Raw genomic sequence first — 20,727 nt, forward strand, 5'->3', positions numbered from 1 at the left:
GCTAGTGCAAACCCCCAGGCAAACCTAAAACACAGGAAAAGACAACAGCAGAACGCAGACTGTGATTGTTTGAACAGAAAAGCTTGAACACCAACTTTTACAAATTTTTAGGTAAGACCACATTGTTACAAATATTTGCCTCATATAGAGGCATCTTGGACAAACAAAAGACTGGACACACATCACGTTTTTAAAGCAAGGACTGAAACTTATACCTGGGGTGCACAGTGTGGATTTTTAGAAGTCGATCAGGGCTCCTTACACAGTGCTCTGCCGCCCTGGTGATGTCTACCATATGAACAGCTTAATAATATTTCAGAAATATTTATGAAGCAAATATGTTTGCTTTAAAAAGCTAAATCCATAAGGTAATCAACAGAAGAAACCCATTGTTAATGTTTAGTAATCACCTATTCCCACAAGCAAGTAATTTTTTTAGCAACCTCAGGTACACGTGCAAACGCAATTTGTATTCAACAGCAGAAAACGGGGCATCCTGGTACTGTCACCAGTATCTAATACTGCCAAGTCCTTTAATGCCACAGCAATAGCATGCTACCACTTAGGAAAAAAATATACATTCAACCATTTAGAAAAACTAGGTTTGAAGAGGGTTTTGTTCAGAGAAACCTTTTCTGAACTTCAACACGGAAAATATTTACATCAGAAAGTTATCTGCCTGATCTGCACGTCCAAAGTCAGCTCTGTGGTCCACGGGTTACCAGTGCGGATCCGAAACTGTTGTAACCATTTCTCACTGTGGGGCAAGTAATTACACCTAAGAATGCCTTCCCTTCAGTGGGAGCAGAAGATAAGAGCCAAACTCATGAAAGAAGAAAACGCTGACATTTCAATTAGTTTGTTTTCCTTTGAAAGGAATTTATGAAAAATCTGTCTTATGAACCCCAAGAAGTGAATGCGGATGAACTCTATCGCGGGTACAGGTAAACTGAGAACAGTTTGTAACTTCAGACTGTTCAGTTCACATAAGTTATACAGTTGGGATTTGGGCAGCCTGAGAGAGATCTATTTTTTTCAGGAGATGACACTGATTTTCATGTTTATGTATAAATCCAGAAAAAAATAACCAAACAATGTAATCAAATTTTAAACAGAAAACAAAAGGCACAGACGGAATGCTCCCTCTGGTCTGCTTATTAAATTGTGAGAGATTTTTTCTAATAGGTTAATATTCTAAATGCAACTGTGTAATGGGAAAATATTTATATTCATTTTTGCAACCACTCAACTGCACTATCAAGAAGATATGTGACGGTAACACAGTAAATCACCAAGGAAGCTGGGAATAAGATCATACAGTTTAATAAACATTTTCCTTTTGGCTTTAAAACTATAGAAAATCCTGACTGCTGTTTAGCAAACAGCTTCCCGTAGCCTCTGTTGTTGGCTGTTGGCTGTGCTGTATTTTAATTTAAATGCACATTCCTAAGGTGGAAGTAAATAATTTAGATGAATGATTTGGGACCCCGAGCGGCGTGCTGTGGCACGGACGCGCCACCTCCTGCCGAAGGTGCCTCTGACCAGCTGAAGGAACGGCGCCACAGGACAGCGAATCCTTGTGGGGGTAGATGAATTTCTTATTGAAGCCTTTCAGCCATCCTGAGTACACCCTTACACCGAGTGTTACAACCCAGGTTGGATGTAAAAGTGTTCAAAAGTGACTTAACTGACTCACGCTCCTCTATGAACAAAGAGCAGCACAATTCCCAGGACGGGGCGCTTGTAGCAAACAGCAACACCGCTCGCCCTCAGTAAGAGCGCTGTGCCAGCCTGCGCAGAAGCCCGCTGTCCTTCCCTTACCTAGCGCAACCACAACAAAGACACAAAAAGGGAGCGTACTGTTGGGTGGGGGGCGGAGAACCTTCTGGGAAAAGAAAAGTAACACAGGTAGTTTTGTTTGTCCCCAGAGTAACTTTTTTGGGGAACAGAATTAAATCAGAAGAGAAGAGTATTTACTTCTATGTCCTGCACAGCTTCTTGTTTGGTTGTTTTTGCTAGACCCTGTAAGCTACTCAGTACAGACGTACCTTCTTACACTGTAACGAAGTTGGAGGTTCTGTGGGGAATGTTTTAAACACTTCTCTGCAATCAGCAACAAGAATAACGAATGCAAAATTGCATCCATAAAAAGGGGCTTGCAGCAGACTTGTTCCAGTAAATAAACTGAAAACTAAGAGTGATCGATTCTATAGGTAAAGGGAAACTGCCATGGAACTAAACAGAAGACTTTGTTGTACGTGTACCTGCCTCAGATGTACGTGCCTCGTTCCCATTATTTTTACTGAATGTTCGAAGTGTACTTCAGCTACCAAAACTACAAAAAAAACAGCTTCCATAGTCTTCAAATACAAAATAGTGTTACCTGATTCTTTGTGGTCGATTCCCATGTTGTTCCACCTTCTTGTGATATCAATATATAAGATATCTACAGAAGCCATTGAAAAATTGCTGTTACTCAGTTTGCAGTTTCTGTTAAAAATGGACAAAATAAAGAAAAAATTCTGATTAGGTCCAAACTTCCAAGGTAGGAAAATTCCACAAGAGCAACTGGGAGAACATGGGAAAAAGTTTACCCATTTCATAAGTCCACACCCACTGTAACGTGCTTAGTCTAATAAAACACATGGAGCAGACAGCAAACAAACCAGCAGTCATTAAGTGCCTGGATCTGAAATGGTGAAGCCCTGCCTTCTTCAGGTGCAGAACATCTCCTGTATGTCCCTGGTGGTGCTGCCTGTGCCGATCTTGTGGGCACCACCTCCGCCAGGAGCGGCCCCGGGCAGGAGCAGCCCACTTCGATGCACGCATTGAAATTCGATTTGCACGTGCAATCTCATGTCAATCTCCAGCTACACAAAGGCAGCAGGTCAGATTACAGATTAACTGGTTTATTTTGGGTGTGCAACAAAGCAGAAAAAAGAAAAAAAAAAAAGAATATTCCAATTAAAACTAGTTGACCATTACACACAGCTTTCTCCCAGGCTATGGCTAGCAGTCTTGCTGAGGCCGTAACAGAATGGAATCAATTGGTACGTTGCAAAACCCAACACAAATCTGCACAGACTATCTACACAAGGCAGAGTCTACACAGAGAAATACTCTTTTATTTGACTGACTGATCCTGTTTGGAAAGGGCTGGAGGAAAGCTTTCAGGCACAGAATTCCTCCTCCATGCCTGAACACAGATTTACCCTGTGCCTTACTGAACGCTGCCTGGAAAACAGCAGCATCTCGGGCTGCATCTCGGGCGTTTGGTGATAAGCACGTGTAGGAGATCTGACGCTGGTGTGGTCTGAGCCCGCAGCGTGCTGCTGATCAGTATGTGAGAATTAGGTGTCCGTCCAGGATTTCCAGATGTCTGGCAGCCTGGCTAGAACCAGTGCACGTGGCAAAGAGTGGGCCAAAATTTCTAGCCAGAAAAGAAAAAAACAAAACAAACCAAAAGCAAACAAACAAAAAACCTCTGGATAATTTAAAAGAATCTTACTCTTTAGTAGCCTAAGCAGAGCTGCCTTAAAACAGAGAGTTAAGGTCTGGCCTAGATAGTCCCCCCCAAAAATCTTAGTCTACATCCAAGCAAGGACTAGATCCACATTCAGCGTTTCCCTTTTAGTTATGTTTTAGAATGAAGAAATTATTGAAGGGGAACAGATTTTGATTAGCTAAAATTGAGTGGCTGGTCTCTGCAGCCACTTGCCCACACACAAAATCGCACTTGTCTACCATTTTACTCTTGAAAAGTGATACAGCACACAACATAGAAACGTGACCTCATCTCTGAAAGGAGTAGTAATGACAGCATCGCCGAAAAGGGCCATATAGTTGGTATAGATGCGCAGGAAAAAAATAAAATATTTGCTAATATTAAAAAGTTTAATTTAACATGCATTAGGAAATTGCAAACACTATTTCATTGACATATGGCAACTTATTTTAATAGTCTTAAAAGAAAACGTTGGCATTTATTCTGTGTTCCTCTGACAAGTGCCAAATTAAGGCTGGACTAAACAATAGAAAATACAGAACTGGAAACAATCCTGTACTGGTCTGTGGATAGAGCAGATGCCTTCAGTCATTTTCTATATATTGTAATTTGTATAACTCAAATTGTTTATATTCATTCCTGAATGCTAAGTGCATCTGCATAGAAACAGGATCTGTATTTTAAGAGTACATCTGCTGCTGCTGCTTATTTCTTTTGTCATTGTCAATGAAAGACAGAAAATGAGATATTTGTACCACGAGTAGAACAGATAGATCCATAAAAAACAATAAAAAAACCCTCACAAATAAAAAGTATGTGAAAAAATAAATTGAGTTCCTTGCCACTGCAAGTTGCAATTTCGCAATGCAAATCCTTAGTGCACAACGTGTCAGCCACCGGCATTTGGAAGCCTTTCCCATGGCCCGGGGCAGCCGGCTCTGCCCCCCCAGCCAGCAGATCTCAAGTGACCCAATTTCGGTTGTCACTTTTTCACAATGGTATTCCCACCACTTACTAGGAACATGACATGTAGACTGAGACCGCAAATAGTATCTCCCAAAGTATTGCTGATCCGCTGTAGAATAAAGACCCAGGTTCCTACTAGACATAGTTTCATAGGTCAGGTATTTTGGGAGCTTAGAATGAGAAAAATATATCTATTTTATATAAAAATATGTAATGGTTCAATGGAACTTACGGGGAAAAGTTTCTTTAGAAGGCACTCCTAAACCCCCAAGCTAGAAGCGTACCGCTGTTAGGACCCGCTTTTATTCAACAGAAGTTCAGCTAAGCGCAGGGACAGCCGTGCTGCCCCATAGGGTCGGGAGTTTCCAAGTTCTCGACTATGCTTTATGCAACTCCTAAAGAAACCTTCACCTCACTAACCTTATAAATGTCCGGAAACCTGTTGGCCCCAACTTTGTCGTCCCTTTTACACCAAGAAATCGGATAAACAACGCAGCCACTCTGTCCACGAGTCGCAGATAGTTGAACTGCTTCGCATACTTGGGAAACACTTGCTTGAGGCAGAGGGAGGGGAGGCCGGCCTCCGGACTCTGGGTGCTGTCGCATTCCCGTCTGTCTGCCGGTCCTGCGTCCAACAGCTCTTCGTTTGCTTCTGACACGTGCTCCAAAGTCTGACACCTGGAGCACAGAAGATAATTGTATCTTATGTCAACCTTATTCTTACAAGATTCAATATGCTGTCCTTCTGGATTTTTTTTTTATTATACAAAACATTATTTTATGAGATTTTTACAATAATGAAAAATGAAGAACAAAGACTAAGGTTCTGTAAAGCAGAAATCATGTTATAGGAGTATCTAAAAGGACACCGAGCAGACCATTGTTGGATGCCAAAAATAACGCCTATAAATACAACTGAGAAAGAGATGCTGCACCATTACCAGGTTAATTGTGAGAGCTACTGTTAACTCGTAACTCGCCTTGAAATGATCGGGAGCAGGGCACAATCATATCGTTTTTCTGTAAGTTTTAAGATTTTTGTTTTCTACTGAACCTCTCCTCTATTAAAACCTTGGGTTTAGCACCCAGGAAGGCAGGAGCGGGTGCCCGGTCACAGCAACACCGCACGGTGGCCCTGACCCCGCGCGGCTCTTTTTCTATGCTCCTTTGGCTATTGTGGCCCAAGAGGAGGTCAGCAATTTGCTGTGCGGGTATGAAATTGCAACAAATTCGAGCTGTGTACCTTCTGGGCACTGCCCAAGCTGCAGAAACACATGGAAATCATTACCAGTGTTCAGAAATTCAGAGGTGTGGCTTTTAATCCAGCTACAGAATTATAAAAGTGAGTATTTTTTGAAAAGATGGGTAACTTCAGGACCTGAAAATGATGACCATTTAAGACATCATATTTTCCAGAATATCCATTTTCCTTTCAAAAGGTCTTTACAACCTGACAAAAGGTAACAGGCTGACTTCTTCCAGACAGACAAGGAAACACCAGACAGCAACTGCACGTTGGTGTTAGCAGCATCGAACAAATATAGCTATGTAAAAAAAAGACGAATTTCATGGAATTTCATGGAATATTTCACGGGAAATGCTTAGAGATTATAATAATCTAATGATATTTAAGTTTATTTTCCAACAATAATTAGAAGCTCTTACCTTCCCTGATAAGTAAGGTACAAAAAGTATGGTAAGATATATTTGCAAAGAAGAAATTGTAACAATACATTCAGGAGCGATACAGTTCACAGCAATGCACACAGGCACTACTCAAAAGACAATTTCTGGACAATCCCATTATTTTTTCTTCAAATCCTCTGTGCATACTGTCAAAATACATTATTTCATTTTCATTGTCATTGCCAAATTCCCTAAATAAAGCTGATCGAGATAATGATGTTCCAAAATAAATGTTACATGTTTATTCAGCATGACATATTTTTACTTTTTTTTCCTGCATTTGACATATCTATATAAAATTCAAGATTGCTATTCTCATAAGTTCAGAAAGTCTGATAGCTGATGGTAATTATTCAGCACGCACTAAGCATACACAGGTTTTCATCTTCTTTCCAGTCATTTTTCTAAGTACCTATCGTCAAGAATAATTCATACCAGGTACTATAAAAATTAGTGCTTTTACTACATTGATCTTTTGTGTTTCTAAAGCAGATTTCGTGTCCTTCAGAAAGTTCTGTTCCAGCAGAGAATAACAATCAACACAGTTATTATCCACCCACAGCACTGTAAAAGTTATTAAGTCAAATCTACAATAAAGCTGTACCTTCCGACTTGGATTCCAAAAGGCAGATTTCCTCAGCCCTCAAACAACCATCCTGCAGTCACTTATCCATATCAATATTCCCGTGGGATTTGTGGCCTCTCTTTTCTACTAAATCTCCCTGAAAGACATTACTCCATTGCTGCGCTCTGTCCCCTTTCGGGACAGAATCTTCAGAATTATACTTTTAACTTGTAGTGAGGGGCGCGTTGAAAATAAATGCGCGGCAACTGTAAGAGAAAGGGCCCTTACAGGGAAAAAAAGTAATGATCACCAAAAAAAATATTTAATAAGTATCAATTAAATTGCAAACTCTAATCTCTAAAAGACATTTTGGGGTCAGGTTTTCAACCCTGCTTGAATCTGGGCTCTGAACTCATTCCCACCTCCAGGTTTTTGCCTTCAAATGCAGCAGGTCCCAAACAGCAACCACAGCTCAGCGCCGAACGCAGGCTGGGAACTTCTCCCTGTGCCAAATGCCAGCTCCGAGTTTATCTGGATGAACTTTGAAAGTCAGCAGCCGTTGCAACAGTTCTTTGGAAAAAGCATCCACGTTCAGCCTCTTTCGGTGTTTTAAGTGCCGGTAACTGCCAAGCCATTGCTGCTGGGGGGGCTGTCACGCTGCGACTCACTCTTCTTCCATGACTATTGTTACCAAATTTTAAAATATATTGTTTGTGTTGTATCCACACTTACATTCATTGATATTGAATAGCTATAAATGTGATCACTTTTGAGATAAAAGACTCCAAAAAGGCTTTAAAAAAAATACAAGTCTTAGGTAGTGCTTTGGTAATGTTCATCTTTGCTGCAGAGAGCAAACTAGAAAAATAACATTATTTTTGTCATTAGTTAAGTAAAGCTTAAAGTAATAAATTATTAGTTTTGTTCTTTCTCACGTAAGATTGGATGGTGGTTTCACTGCTGCCGAGTACCCTCTGGCTGCCGGTAGAGGAAGAGTACGTACAGCCAAGAAACAATAAGCACACAGGCTTCTGTTTTTAATCGTAAAAGGTCCGTTCATGAATTTAAAAATTCAAATCTTCAGCCAGTTGAACTAGACCTTGCCCAAATGTGAAACCTTGTACTCAGTAGGAGAGAAGGTTGTGTTGTTTGCAACATAACATGTTTTAATGATGCCTGGAAGCCCTGAAGCCTTTCTCATTGTAAATTCAAGAGTCTTTTTGGATTGTACATTATTCATTCATCATTAATGCATTCAGTTACAAAAATATAAAGCTTTACTTTTTTTTATAAAGCGTGCTACCCATGCTTGCGGAACAACCGCTCTCGCCAGAGTCTTCATCTCCTTTCATCTCCTTCATCTTTTTCAGTGGTGCCCAGTGACAGGGCAAGAGGTAAGGGCCACAAATGACCATAGGACGTTCCATCTCAACCTGAGGAGGGACTTCTCTCCTGTGCGGGCGGCAGAGCACTGGCACAGCTGCCCAGAGGGGGGGGGAGTCTCCCCCTCTGGAGCCATTCCAAACCCGCCTGGACATGTCCTGTGCCACTGCCGGAGGTGCCCCTGCTCTGGCAGGGGGGGTGGGACTGGGGGAGCTCCAGAGGGCCCTTCCAACCCCCACCAGTCTGGGATTCTGGGATTCCGGGATTCCAAATCCCTACCTCCTTCCTGCTGAAGTAACAGTCCCGGAACTCCTGAGGCAGTACAGTAGTTTAAATTTAGAGGGTTTTTTTTCATCCTTTCATTTTTCAACCCCCATCCTCAGACGAAACGTGAAACAGCCACGAAGAGAACACCCAAACTGCTGCGTGAACAAATACTCTACAGACACATCCCTGCTGGCAGCCGCAGAGGATTCTGCCTCCCTGATTGAGGGGGAATGGACACAGTCAAATTATTAAACAGGACTACATTTGGTTTGTATCAGGGCCATCGAAAATCACGTTCATAGAAAAAAAAAAACCTGTATTATGGTCAAAGAAAAAATAACGTTGAATATAATAAAGCAGATGCTCTAAATTACCACCTAGGATTTCCTCCTTCCCCTCCTTTCTTTGGAGAAAAGCCTACCGCTGCCTTTGAGGTCATGGAGGAAAACTCAAACCCAGTTTCCCATTTCAAACTTTTACTGAAATAGCTCTTGAAAACATATTTCATATTAGAAAAGTATTTTTTAAATAAAACCAGCTTTTTTTGTATGCTATGGCATATTTCATTCCTTTCCACTTATACATTGGGAAAGTCTATAAAGTATTTAAATCGGAACAAGAAAAGTTAATTCTAATCTTTATTGCCAAATCTTGTACGTCCATTAAGTAAAAAAGAGAATATACTTCCTAATTTGCTTTTACAGGTTATTGCTTTTATAAAGTTTAATGATTTGTTTTCATTCTTTAGATTCCCCCCGCAAGATTTCCTTAAGTTTCCTTTTCTAATGCAAAAGACCTCAATTAATTTGATTATATAATTTGAATTAAAGTGGAAGTCACATTTTACACTTTTAATAAAACTAAGACTTTCTGAAACAAACCTGCCCAAGAGCTTGTCCATATCCGTGAAACTGAAGTGATACATAGACTTGCCCATTCTTATGCTCACTTTAACTGCAAGCTTTTACACCGACTGTATTCAGAGGATAATTCTCCACTGCTGCCACAGACGGTACTTCAATAAAAGTTTATTTTCTGTAGATCTATTCAACACACTTGTATGCACCCAATCTCTACGTGGTCTCAACACAACTAATTAAGAAAAACTGCCTAGCTAGGTATATTACAGCCAGACTCGGTGCCTATAAAAACAGAATTTTACTGTGATCTGCACATTTTTGCAAGGAAACAGTGCACGACATATTTTTTGCCCTAGCGCTAGATGAATTACGCTCGCTTGCAATGCACCATTACATTTTCTGCTGTGTTTCGCTGCCATCTGCCATCGCCAGACCATAAGGGTGAGGCGGATGACATAACTCCCCAAGGGTCATGCAGTCAGAGGCCGGTATAAGCATCAGCAGTACAGCTACAAACCCCAGGAACACAGCCCGAAGTCCAGCAGCAATGAAAATGTAAGCGGGGAGGGGGGGGGGGGGGGGTGTCACATCCATTTCTACCATTAATGTATCAGTCAACTGGAAAATACAAAGTACACATTTTTGTAATGTTACCTGTCGGATTCAAAGTGTCGCTAAAAACTCCTACGCATATTTACCACCCAGTTCTTTCTTAAAGTGACTTCCAAGAAACATCCTATAGACTGTGTCGTGCAGGACTTGACCTTGGGAGCCCGGGCACGACACACAGGGCTCCCACGCTTGGCCCTAGTCTCCCTGAAAACCTTGCAAAAATGTCTGCGGACAAGCGCGGCAGTGGAGGTGCGGGGAAGGGAGCAGAAACTCCAGAACGCTGAAACAGATCTCCAGAAAAAGACACTTGCCCAGGTTTCCTGCATCAGCTCCTTCCTCCCGGGATTTCCAGCAGGCGAGGGGAGGAGAAGAAAGCTGAGCCCCGCACTTTAAAGCTGCTCCTTAGAATTAATTGTTTTGACTGACACAGCTGAGTCAGGCTAAATGAATGAAAGGTCAAATATAAGGTAATGCTTCTGTTGCCATACAGAATAGAAGCAAAGCTTAATTTACATACTAATGTCTGACCTCAATACATTAATTTCTCTAATTCTGCAGCTCATGACAGATCTCTCTTTAGAAATGATCAACTGTGGAGACAATATTAACTGCATCTTTAAAAAAGAATTTCAATTTTAATAAAGCTTATGGAAACGACATCTAAGACTACTTATCTTTTATACATGATTACTAATTTATTAATGTTTCCTCCATCTCTGTTTTATCCCTTTTATTCTGGCCAGCCTTAATCTTTATGCAAATACAAGTTGCTAAGAGACAAACAAATTTGCAGCTACTAATTAAGGGCTTCAAAATTCCCAACATTTTGTATACTTATATACAAAATTTAGCTGTCAAGTTCAGAGTAAAATTAGATAAGAATTGCAATATTAATATTTCTAAGAATGCTCACTTGATATATTTAACATTTAGGGCATTGCTAGAAGTAAAAATTAAGCAATTTTTGTATCAGCTGACAACTGCTTACCTAATAAAAGAAAATATTATGTTCTGGATTCTGAAGCTATAATTATTGCCTCAGCTGAGCCACAGCTCTCAAAGCAAGGACTATGTTAACATAGCTAAAAGCAGAGAATATTTTGCATGACAAATCTACCTATCCACCCATTTATCACCACAGTATATGGACCTCCCAAGAAACAGCCACGTGTTTGTTACTGAGTGTGTAGCTATGAGTATGTTTGTGCGCTCATTCACAGAAGTAAATCATTTAGGAAACACTAAGTCAAAGGCAGAACAGCGGCTTTGCATTATCAACCATTTGTGAATTTTCTTTTATGAACTAATCCCATTACTCTTATCAACAGAGACTTCTAGCACTCACAGTACGGGACAGGAAGAAGTTGCACAGTTTGACTGCACGTTGTGTGAATAATCAGCATCTTTTGTTTTGTACTGGCCACTTGCGAGTTTCATTTGAAAAAAACGAATATTCATCTCCTCTTCACCCTCTGGCAAAATGAAAAACATCACTAGCACTAGCGTTTCCTCCTTTCAAAATAATAATAAAGTTGCACAAAGATAAAAGTATTAAAAGAATATTAAACTCCACAGAGTAAGAGATTTTGAAGTTATGCTAGAAACATTATTGCTCTTACATGTACTCAACACTTTGAGAACGCTTTAAGGCAGTCAAAGCAACCGCAGAAGAGAGTTCATATTTCAAAGAGCAGAATCAATCACATTAAAAATAAGGATTGATAATCAGCCTGTTGTTGGCAGTCAACTAACTTCACACCATACAAAGTCCGTTTGGAAGACGCAGCAGCTATCCCGTCTCCTGGAAGCACTTACAATTTCCATCTCTCCAAGAACAAAGAATCCATAGCTCAATTAGAGAAATAAAGCAGTTAAATCACCTCACTTAGATTTTAACCTCGTCATGAGCATGACCATGTCTAACTTGGCCGGTACCTCCAAGGCCTACCATTGCATTCACTCTGGATGGATGAAAGAAACGGAGCACAGCAAGTTTGTTCCTGAGAGCTGGCAAACACATTCTAGGTGAATTCAAGGAAAAATTAAAAACGTACTCCATAGCCTTGCCATTTGCGTAACAAAACCAAAGTGATTTATCAGATTCTTGAGCAAGTGAAATGGAAGCCCCTGCAGCCCGTCATCCCCAGTCCCAGCAGCTCTCACGCACGGCACCTGCTAGTTGCACGCTTCCCATCTTCTGTCCCTGGAGCGTTATTTGTTTACCACAGACTGTCCTCTGTAAGCTCCACAGACATCAGTCCCCTTTGCGAGAAGGATTCTTTTCTGCCTCTTCAGATTGTGTGGATTGATTATAAAAATAAACACTTCTCATTAAAGACTAAATAGCTTTTGGAAGAAAACAGAAGACTCGGAAAGTTTGCTGCCTTAACGCATTGTTAATGAGTGTTTCCAAGATATAGAAACTTAGTGTGGATCCTGACTTGCTCCACACCAAGGACACGAAGTGATGGATGAGAATATTACTGACATTTTCATCTCATGCAGAGAAGACTAGAGCCTCCACTTCAAACTCGCAACCTACGGCAAGCTAATGTGCTCTCCTACACATTTTGTTTAGGAAGAAATGCAGTCTGTATTGGGAAACGTGTCCAACAGCCATACAAGCAATGGTACGCTTACTGCAATTATCAACAAGTATTATTCAAGAATTACCACTTCCCTTTCAAAGGAGATGTACAAGAGCCTTTCCTGTCTGAATCACGCATTGCTCAGAGGAATTTCTGAAACAGGAGAAGGTGCAGAGGCACACTGTGCCCAACCTTCCACTTTTAGCCTACACAAATACAGCCACTTCTGTTCACTCCTAGATGGTACCATTCAGGACACTCTTGTCTCCTTTTGTATGAAGAATGCTACAGAAATACTCACTTCCAATATACCGTAACATAAATAAACTTTCAGATTCCATTTAAAACAAACAAACAAACAAAACCCAAATCACAATATAGGCAACCAGTAACATTGTTGCCGCCATAAAATACTAGAGTGTAGGGAACAAGAGAGATCTACATCCTTCCCTTGACAACACAGCCACGTGTTTGGAATGCAGAAGACGACCCAGCCAGAGAAAGCACTGGTTCAGTGAAACTGAACGAGCCCAAAAGGCAAGTCTTTCAGTTATTTGAAGAATTCTCCATAGTTTGGAATGGATCTCATCTGCCTTGATTAATAAGTGAGGATGTGCTCCACTAGCCTTTGAAAACTTTATTCTAGACAATTTAGGTGCTTGTGATCTTAGTATCTTCCAGATCAGAAAGGGCTTAATTTTAGGGTGTTTTAAAAAGAAACATGTATGAAAAGAAGTGTTTAGGTTTTCAACAAGCCTATTACACAAATCAGAAGTCAGAAAGGCCGTGCTAATTCCCTTGTATTTTAAACTAAAACTCAATCCAATGAACCATTTCAAACCTGATAGCCAACACTGTAAATGTTCACCAGGATACCATGATTAAATGGAGCTTTGTTAAACTCCTACCTTACTAGGGGATGACAGGAATCAGTACAGCAGCACAGCAGAGAGAGGAGAGCCATCTTTAGAGACACAAAGAGATACTGCACACCTGGGATAAACACCCAACCAGATGTAATAGTTGCACTTGACCTCTGTTTTTATTTCTGTAGCACTTCCTAATACATAGTTTAAAGTGAAGAAATGCATTTGAGGACTCTCAGGTGCAATGTGCTGAAAAAAATAGTTATTTCCTAATTATTAATTTAGGCTCTTTATTTCTATCTTTCTCTTTTCAAGAATAATGGTAATATCAGTCTGCATTAGCTACAGATTTATTACTTTTAATGTAAGAGAAGCAGTGAATGCTTATGCTATTACCTGTCATCTATTTGAGTGCCGCAGAAAATATGGCATTGCTATAATGAAAGAATGCATAAGCAATGCAAAACCCGCACCGAAGGACTTTGTTCCACTGTAGCAAAAAATTGTTACGGAAAAAAGATCATTAAATATGGTCCCTCATACTTTATTTTTTTGTGGAGGTAGCTTTTATTATTCCTAGTAGATTTATTTGTGTTCCCTATTTGCTTTTAAGGTACTTATGTGCCTCATTATTTCTCCAGTTTCCTTTGTTTCTGTAGAAGAGTGTGTCTTAAAAATAGTAATATAGTATACTGCAAAGCCAAACCAGTTGTAAAGCCTGGTAATATACCGAAACCAACATTAAAAGAACCTAAACCCCACGGTATGTCTTCCCATGTGGAAACTGTTCTTAGAAAGCAGTCATGATTATGCGAGGGCAGAAAAGGAGCTTTACCCTGTCAGCCAATGGAGTAGAAAGCAGCAGTGCAATTGCATTTCATCAGCAGTAATCCTCCTATTAAAGCAGGTGAATTCTACATACACAAAATAACACTACTGCTGATTACACCACTGTTAAATCATGTGGCTTTGTGCTCTCACTTTGTGGCAACTGGGTGCTAGGCAGTTTTATTGCTTTCTAATTTTTTGAGACTAGAGACCAATTATTACTTAAAAATAAGCCAATCATCCCTCCTGCTAAAAGATGACTAGCAGCAGAAGTTAAATTATAGAGAACATCACTGCCCCCAATACATTAATTTCTGTCACTCTGTCACTGTAAAAATTTACGGCAGATATAATCTCTTTGAAGGGGGATCAAGTCATAGAAAATACGAGCCTAGTTTTAAATAGAATTTTAATTTTAATGAAAGCTTCAGGGAATGATGTTTATGCTGCTTATCTTTCATACCTGGTGATTAAGTTAATTTATACTTAATGGAAGAGGATATTTCTAATCCCCAGACAGGCTCAACATCTGTCTGTGACTATGTTTTTGGAAGCCTTAAGCTGCTTGTGATTGATGTAATAAAACCAGGATCCTGCAGAACTGACACCTGAAGGATATCTGTAAGAGGGAAAAACGTTATTTTTCTGCTCAATGCATGTGCTTAAATCAAGCCGAAATCCCAAGCACCTAATTTTGCTGTCCCTTAAAAACCTGCTTTGCACTCCCTCGCTGTTATTATGTGAGTATAAACAGGGGAATAAGCAAACAGTTCTCAGATATGGTTATGATCTAATATTCATACTGTGCAGTACCTGAGAACACGTAACTTTCCGATGGCCTGAAGCTGATGAGAATAATGAAGCTCCTGCAAAAAATCAGAAAAGTAATCTCCTATTTTCTTTCACTTCTCAGTCCATGTCTATTGAAGACCAAATGCTGGCAAAACAGAGGCTTGCATTTACCCTATAGTTACAACAGAAAAAAAGTCATGAAAAGTAAATATCTTGCCAGGAAAATATATCATTTTCAACTGTGCCCAAACAAATCACAGTATTCCTGTAGAAGGTAATAAAACAAACAAAATGGTATTTCCCGCTAACATGTTTACCCATGTTATTTTAAAGCTCTACTCTTCCAGAGAGGAAAGCAGCTTCCAGAGATTATTACGAAGCAGATGGCAATACTACCACACACTGGAAAAATCTACAGAAGTTCAAAGCAACACAGAATGGAGGGAAGAAGACGGAGAAGGTGAACAGAAGTCAAGCAGCAAAAGAAAAAACAAAACCAAAACTGCAGGTTTGAGCGCTTCATTGACAACTGTTTCTGAAAAGAGAGAAGATCATGCCCACAGTTGCCCAAATAAGTGTCCCTGGAATAACTAGCACCTACACGCTTAACAATAACGCTGGGAACGTGTTAAAGGAGCGCAGTGATATTGAAGCTCCAAAACTGTATCAAGCGTCTTGTAAGAATGTCTGCCACGCATTGCTATGATTTCCTCAGGCCTAAAACCCCCTTTTTATACTAAAAATGCCCTCAAAAATCTCAGTAGTTATATATCTTTATATCAGATTGTTAGTATAAATTATGGATCTTTCTCTCCAGTGAAGTAGTGCAACACTTTTTAAATGTTAGCAGTAGAAGCCGGACCCGTTTTGCAGCTCTGTCCTCTGACACGGTTGTTCCACAGCCGCCTCCTGCGTCCCTCCTGGTGATGGCCGGGGCGAAGGTGGCACAGAGGGAGCTGCTCACCCAAAGCAAAGCTCCAGCTGGAAAACAGGGAACACACGTACCGTAGCACCACACCGACGGACGTACGAAGCACGGAACAGCGAACACACTTAGATAAGTCCCAAGAACGCACCGTAAAGTTTGTTTTGCAGATTAGAAACCTGCATTTCAACTCGGGCACTTTCTAGCCACCCAATTAGTCTAAGGAACAATTCCCAGTTAAATGTCCATGTGTAAAAGTCTAATTCCAATGGGAAATTCTTACATTTCCCTATTTTAAGAGGTTCTGTCTCTGGGAATCACTTGCTTGATCATGTCTCCCTGTTTTCTACTTCTATGGTCCCTGAGGTTGATTTTGCTTCTCCTCTAAGGATTGTCACCCAACTTACATTTTTACAGGACATACTTGTTCAGGAACTACCAAGTCTCTAATCCCTCTGCTTTTGGTATTTTCTGGGGAAGGAAAAAGACCCTACATCATATTTGACATCCCACTTCAGAGGTTATTTGGGCAAAGAAAGACCCAGTGATTCTTTATTTTATTTTAAAGGATGAAAAAGAATTAAGATCTCAGCAACTTCAGTTGAAAAAAATTAATGACTGCATGCAAAAAATCGGCAAAATTAAATTTGCAATGAAAAATGGGATTCTTTCTATCTTCCTCCAAATATCTTAACAGGTTTACTCAAAACCCTTTCAGAGGCAAAAGAGCTTTTTCAAAACAAAGAAACTCTTCAGATTAAAAGAATATGATAACCTCATTCAAACAATACTGTCTCATTTTTAATATTTAGAAATATCTAAAACTCATGCAGAAAAAAATAGCTTCCATTAAAATTCCAATGAATGTTAGAATTGAGCTGACTTTTTTCAGCGCTCACCCCAATTCATGCACCCAAGCCAGTGAAACCTGCCAGCTGAGACACGCTTTGCAGTCAATGGAAAGTACTATCAGTTACTTCAAAGTGTATTTTGTTCAAAGTACCAGTACCAAACTTGGGCTTTCATGTTACAGTACAGTGAAATAATGGTTTGCATCAAATGGAAATACATAAATGAACTGTGTTATAATGACGTGGGGTAATTAGATCATTAAATTTGCTCTGTAATTCACAGCTGCACCCAGATTGACAACTATTTGCTACGAGTTCTCCCATTCTTAACCGTGACATCTAAATACATTGCAAACAAATAATTCTTAGAAGGCATGTGCATGTAAGGACTTTCCACTGGTACTCAGGAATATAATCCATGCCTATGCATTCATTTATTCCATTTTACTGTTACCTTAACAAAACACTGCTATGTGGCCCACAAGCCCTTCTCCACAGCAATGATTTGTTTCTTTTATTAGTAAGGTGATGTACCTTAGTATGCCCTTGGCTGATCGATTTGTTATAACATCATCTAGGTTGCATGAAATCTTATTTTTTTAAAATCAATTTGTTTGTGAGCTGTGCCATTCCTGAGAAAACGTAAAGTACATACCGCAACTCAGCAGTCACAGGAAGAATTTACACAGATATACTGGAAACCAAGACAAAGTATTCAAGGCTCACCCCACAATTTCATGCAATCAAAACTATCACAGTTGCTCATTGTTTTAGATACATATAACATACAGATTGTAAAGATGGCAAGGAGACAGGTACAAAATAAGACATTTTTATACCTTACACAAAGATACACATGGGCATGCTGTACATACAGACATATATACACAAATACACACTATATACACTACAATTTATCTTTATAGTAAGTATGTGTACACTTACTTTATGAAAACTATCTGGCGGGAAGTAATTTAATATCAGAAAGATTACAGAAAATTGGAAGTTACTGACGTTTACATTGTAGACCAACTGAAAAAATGAATTTAAAAGCAGAGTTGCTTCTGTGCAGCACAAACAGACATTCAAGAAGGTAAAAGGGAAAAAATGTCGAATTAAATAAACATATATTCTTAATTTTAGACAAGACAATTAAGCTAGCATTCTGAAAATCAAATTTAATTCAAGAAGTATTTAACTGCAGGTTAATAATGGAAATTGTGCCATATACAAAAGTCATGAAAAAGCTATACACTGAAGAGTGCAGCTGAAACACCGCTCCTGCAGTAAGCCAAGATACCACCCAAAAACTAGATTATGTTAGCAAGCTACGGGGTAAGTAGAGGTGAAGATTATTTTGCTGATAGCAGAAACTCAGCTCAAATGATTAGCATATTGAAGTGTCAGGAAAAAAACAATTTGCACTCAAGCCTAACTACTAATCACCTTCCCTCTATGAACAGGAAAATTCAGTGCACCCACTTGGGCAGACAAGGCGCGCAGGCGCTGCCTCCGCCCCGTACTTAAAGACTGAGAGATAAAAAAGTGATTTTAACTTCAAAACACAACAGTTTTTTGTATTGAAAACTAAAAGAAGAAATTATAGCAAACCCAAAGAAGATGTAGTACTATCTCTTAAAACTGTACTTTAAATATTAAGCAGTTTCCTTAACAAAGGAAACAAATGTTCATTTTCCTCTTCCTTTTTGCACTAGACAGGCTGCGATTAATGCAGTCTAGCAGAGGGAGAGAGGAGATGGCAGTCGTAGAATGAGTGCAGAAGACAGAGAATAAACTTTCTTTCTTTCCCTATACGAGGAACAAATTAGACTTCAATTAAATCAATTTTATAAGCAGAAAGTTACTTTATGCGGAGTGTTGCTGAACAGCCTGTTTTCCCCGTCAGACAGCAGGCTAAGCCGTGCTCTCCTCTGCCCTGGTACTCTCTTCCGTGGATTTACCAGGCGCAATTACATTTGTTTAGCTTTTACTACATGACAGTTTTTCAACTTAAGAGTTAGTCCAGATTAACGCTCTTTGACAAAACGTATTGCGCTTTCAGGGCTGGCTAGCTGCCTAGATCACTGAGGCAGAGAAGCCCCAAACAACCTGAGCCAAGTACTGAAAATTAGTTGGAAATTAAGCCCTTGTTCAACACAAAACCACTAACCCCTTTCAGGCTGAAAAGACGTCAGCCTTGAAAGCTACATAGGAGAAGCCCTAAATGGTGGAAATAACATCTAAAAACACCAAGGACTCCTCTACCACATTATTTTTGCAAGCCAGTTTACCTCTGAGGTAAAAGGAAAAGGTGAATGGCCTTAACAACTACGGTTGTTTCACTCTCTCAAAGGTACAGAGAGCTAACTCCACAAAACACCTAAGCATGCGCTTAAGTATTTGATGAATAAGCTCAAAATTGCTATTTGTTTTATATCCTGTCCAATGTAACCTGAGCAAGTTTCTGACAATGCTTAATCGGAATGTTCACTGGTTTCAGCTGAAGCTTGCCACCAGCAACGGCTGGATCCAGCAAATATCTGTATGCAACAAAGCTCCCGGGGATGCTTTGAAGTTTTGCTGAGTTTCTGTTATAAAAAAAAACCAAAAAACAAAACCAACAAACAACTAACAAACAACAAAACAAAACACCACAAAAGAAGCTTACTTTGTTAGAATTCAGTCGAAGCAGGAGCACACACCAAAGGAGCTCCAACATCTACGCTGCCAGTTAGGGAAGGGGGCGTGAGCAGCGGCCGAGCGCGGGAAGCCTTGCTATCGGGCTTTTATTGCCGCTTGGGAAGTCAATGGGACTCCTCTTGCCCCACGCATTTCTGCTGGTTCTGACGGACGCAAAACACGGTGTGCCTTAAGCTACATTCTGTCACCATTAAGAGTCACTTATAATCTCTAATCAAACAGCTGAATTCAAAGATGTATTAAGACCCACAGCCTCCACATTCATTTTTATGCCATTTGGAAAGCAACTAAGCAGCCACCCCACTTTGTTCCTGACCTCCCTCCTTCTTGCACAAACCTTGAAGATTACAGCAACTTTAGTGGCTGCACTACAAAGGCAAGAGGAAAGTGACATATTCTGATAAAACCTTCCTTGTCCTGCATTTTATCACAAAGGTTTTCTTTTCATGTAAAAATCATCGTAAGAGAAAAGAAAGCAAAAAGACTTCTTAATGATCAACTTAAAATGTAATACAGTGTGAATATCTAAGAGATGTAATTGCTATAGCACATTTTGATATATTTGAATATTTGGAAAGTTCAGATTTTATGGAAACGCTCCTGACAGGTCACATTGCTCAGCTTATTTTCAATCCTTCCTCTATTGCTCACTAGAAATTTGAGAGAGCAAAAAGAAAGAAAAGAAATGTCAACAAAAACATAATTAGATTATCTGCATCTAAAAAACATTTTGATTCAAGTCTAATTGGATAAACTAGTCTCCATTTGCAATTTGATAACATAAAACCAGACTTTGGTTCACACCGGAGCTAGGGGCACTGCAGCACGCCAATTACTGCAAAAGCATACTACGGGTTTGCACCAATTAATTTCACAACCCTGAAAATGAAACCTTTTAAAATTCTGCAACCCATATCAATTCTTGTCCATTAAAATTTTTTAATCAACTGGGCCTGTCATCAGCTTGCTCGCTTAGTACATTCTAAGCATTTCCATCTGTCCCTCAAAATGGGGTCATTTCAAGAGATTCAAAATACGACAACACACTCTTATGTGGAAGTTAAAAGACAGTCTTTACATTCAAGATGTTAGTGCTTAGGATACAATATATGAGCAAATAGACCAACTTGCAAAACTGTACTATGAATAACAGCACTTTTTCCAGTGATGAAGGTTAAAATGGGAATAATCATAAATGAATCTGTTGTCAAGCATGGGGTTATTTAGTGCTGTGTTTATGGGATATCATTGGAATGCACACAAGTGCCCTATTTTACTAGCAAAGGACTGTAAAAATGAGAAGAGGAAAATAACACCAAAGAATGACATTGAG

At 39.7% G+C, this 20,727-nt stretch overlaps 1 protein-coding gene across 1 annotated transcript in view; it reads right to left on the reverse strand.

The window, feature by feature from the left end:
- The window catches only part of TTLL11 (tubulin tyrosine ligase like 11), a 51,727-nt gene that overhangs the window by 3,757 nt on the left and 27,243 nt on the right, over positions 1-20,727 (reverse strand). Inside the window, exons 7-8 of the mRNA XM_082492604.1 lie at positions 4,892-5,149; positions 2,384-2,490 (exon numbers count right to left, since the gene is read on the reverse strand). Of these exons, the coding sequence (XP_082348730.1) occupies positions 2,384-2,490; positions 4,892-5,149 (365 nt within the window). The remainder of the gene's footprint in view (positions 1-2,383; positions 2,491-4,891; positions 5,150-20,727) is intronic.

The sequence above is a fragment of the Vanellus vanellus genome, assembly GCF_965231255.1.
Source record: "Vanellus vanellus genome assembly, chromosome: 18".
In the NCBI taxonomy this organism is placed as follows: Eukaryota; Metazoa; Chordata; class Aves; order Charadriiformes; family Charadriidae; genus Vanellus; species Vanellus vanellus.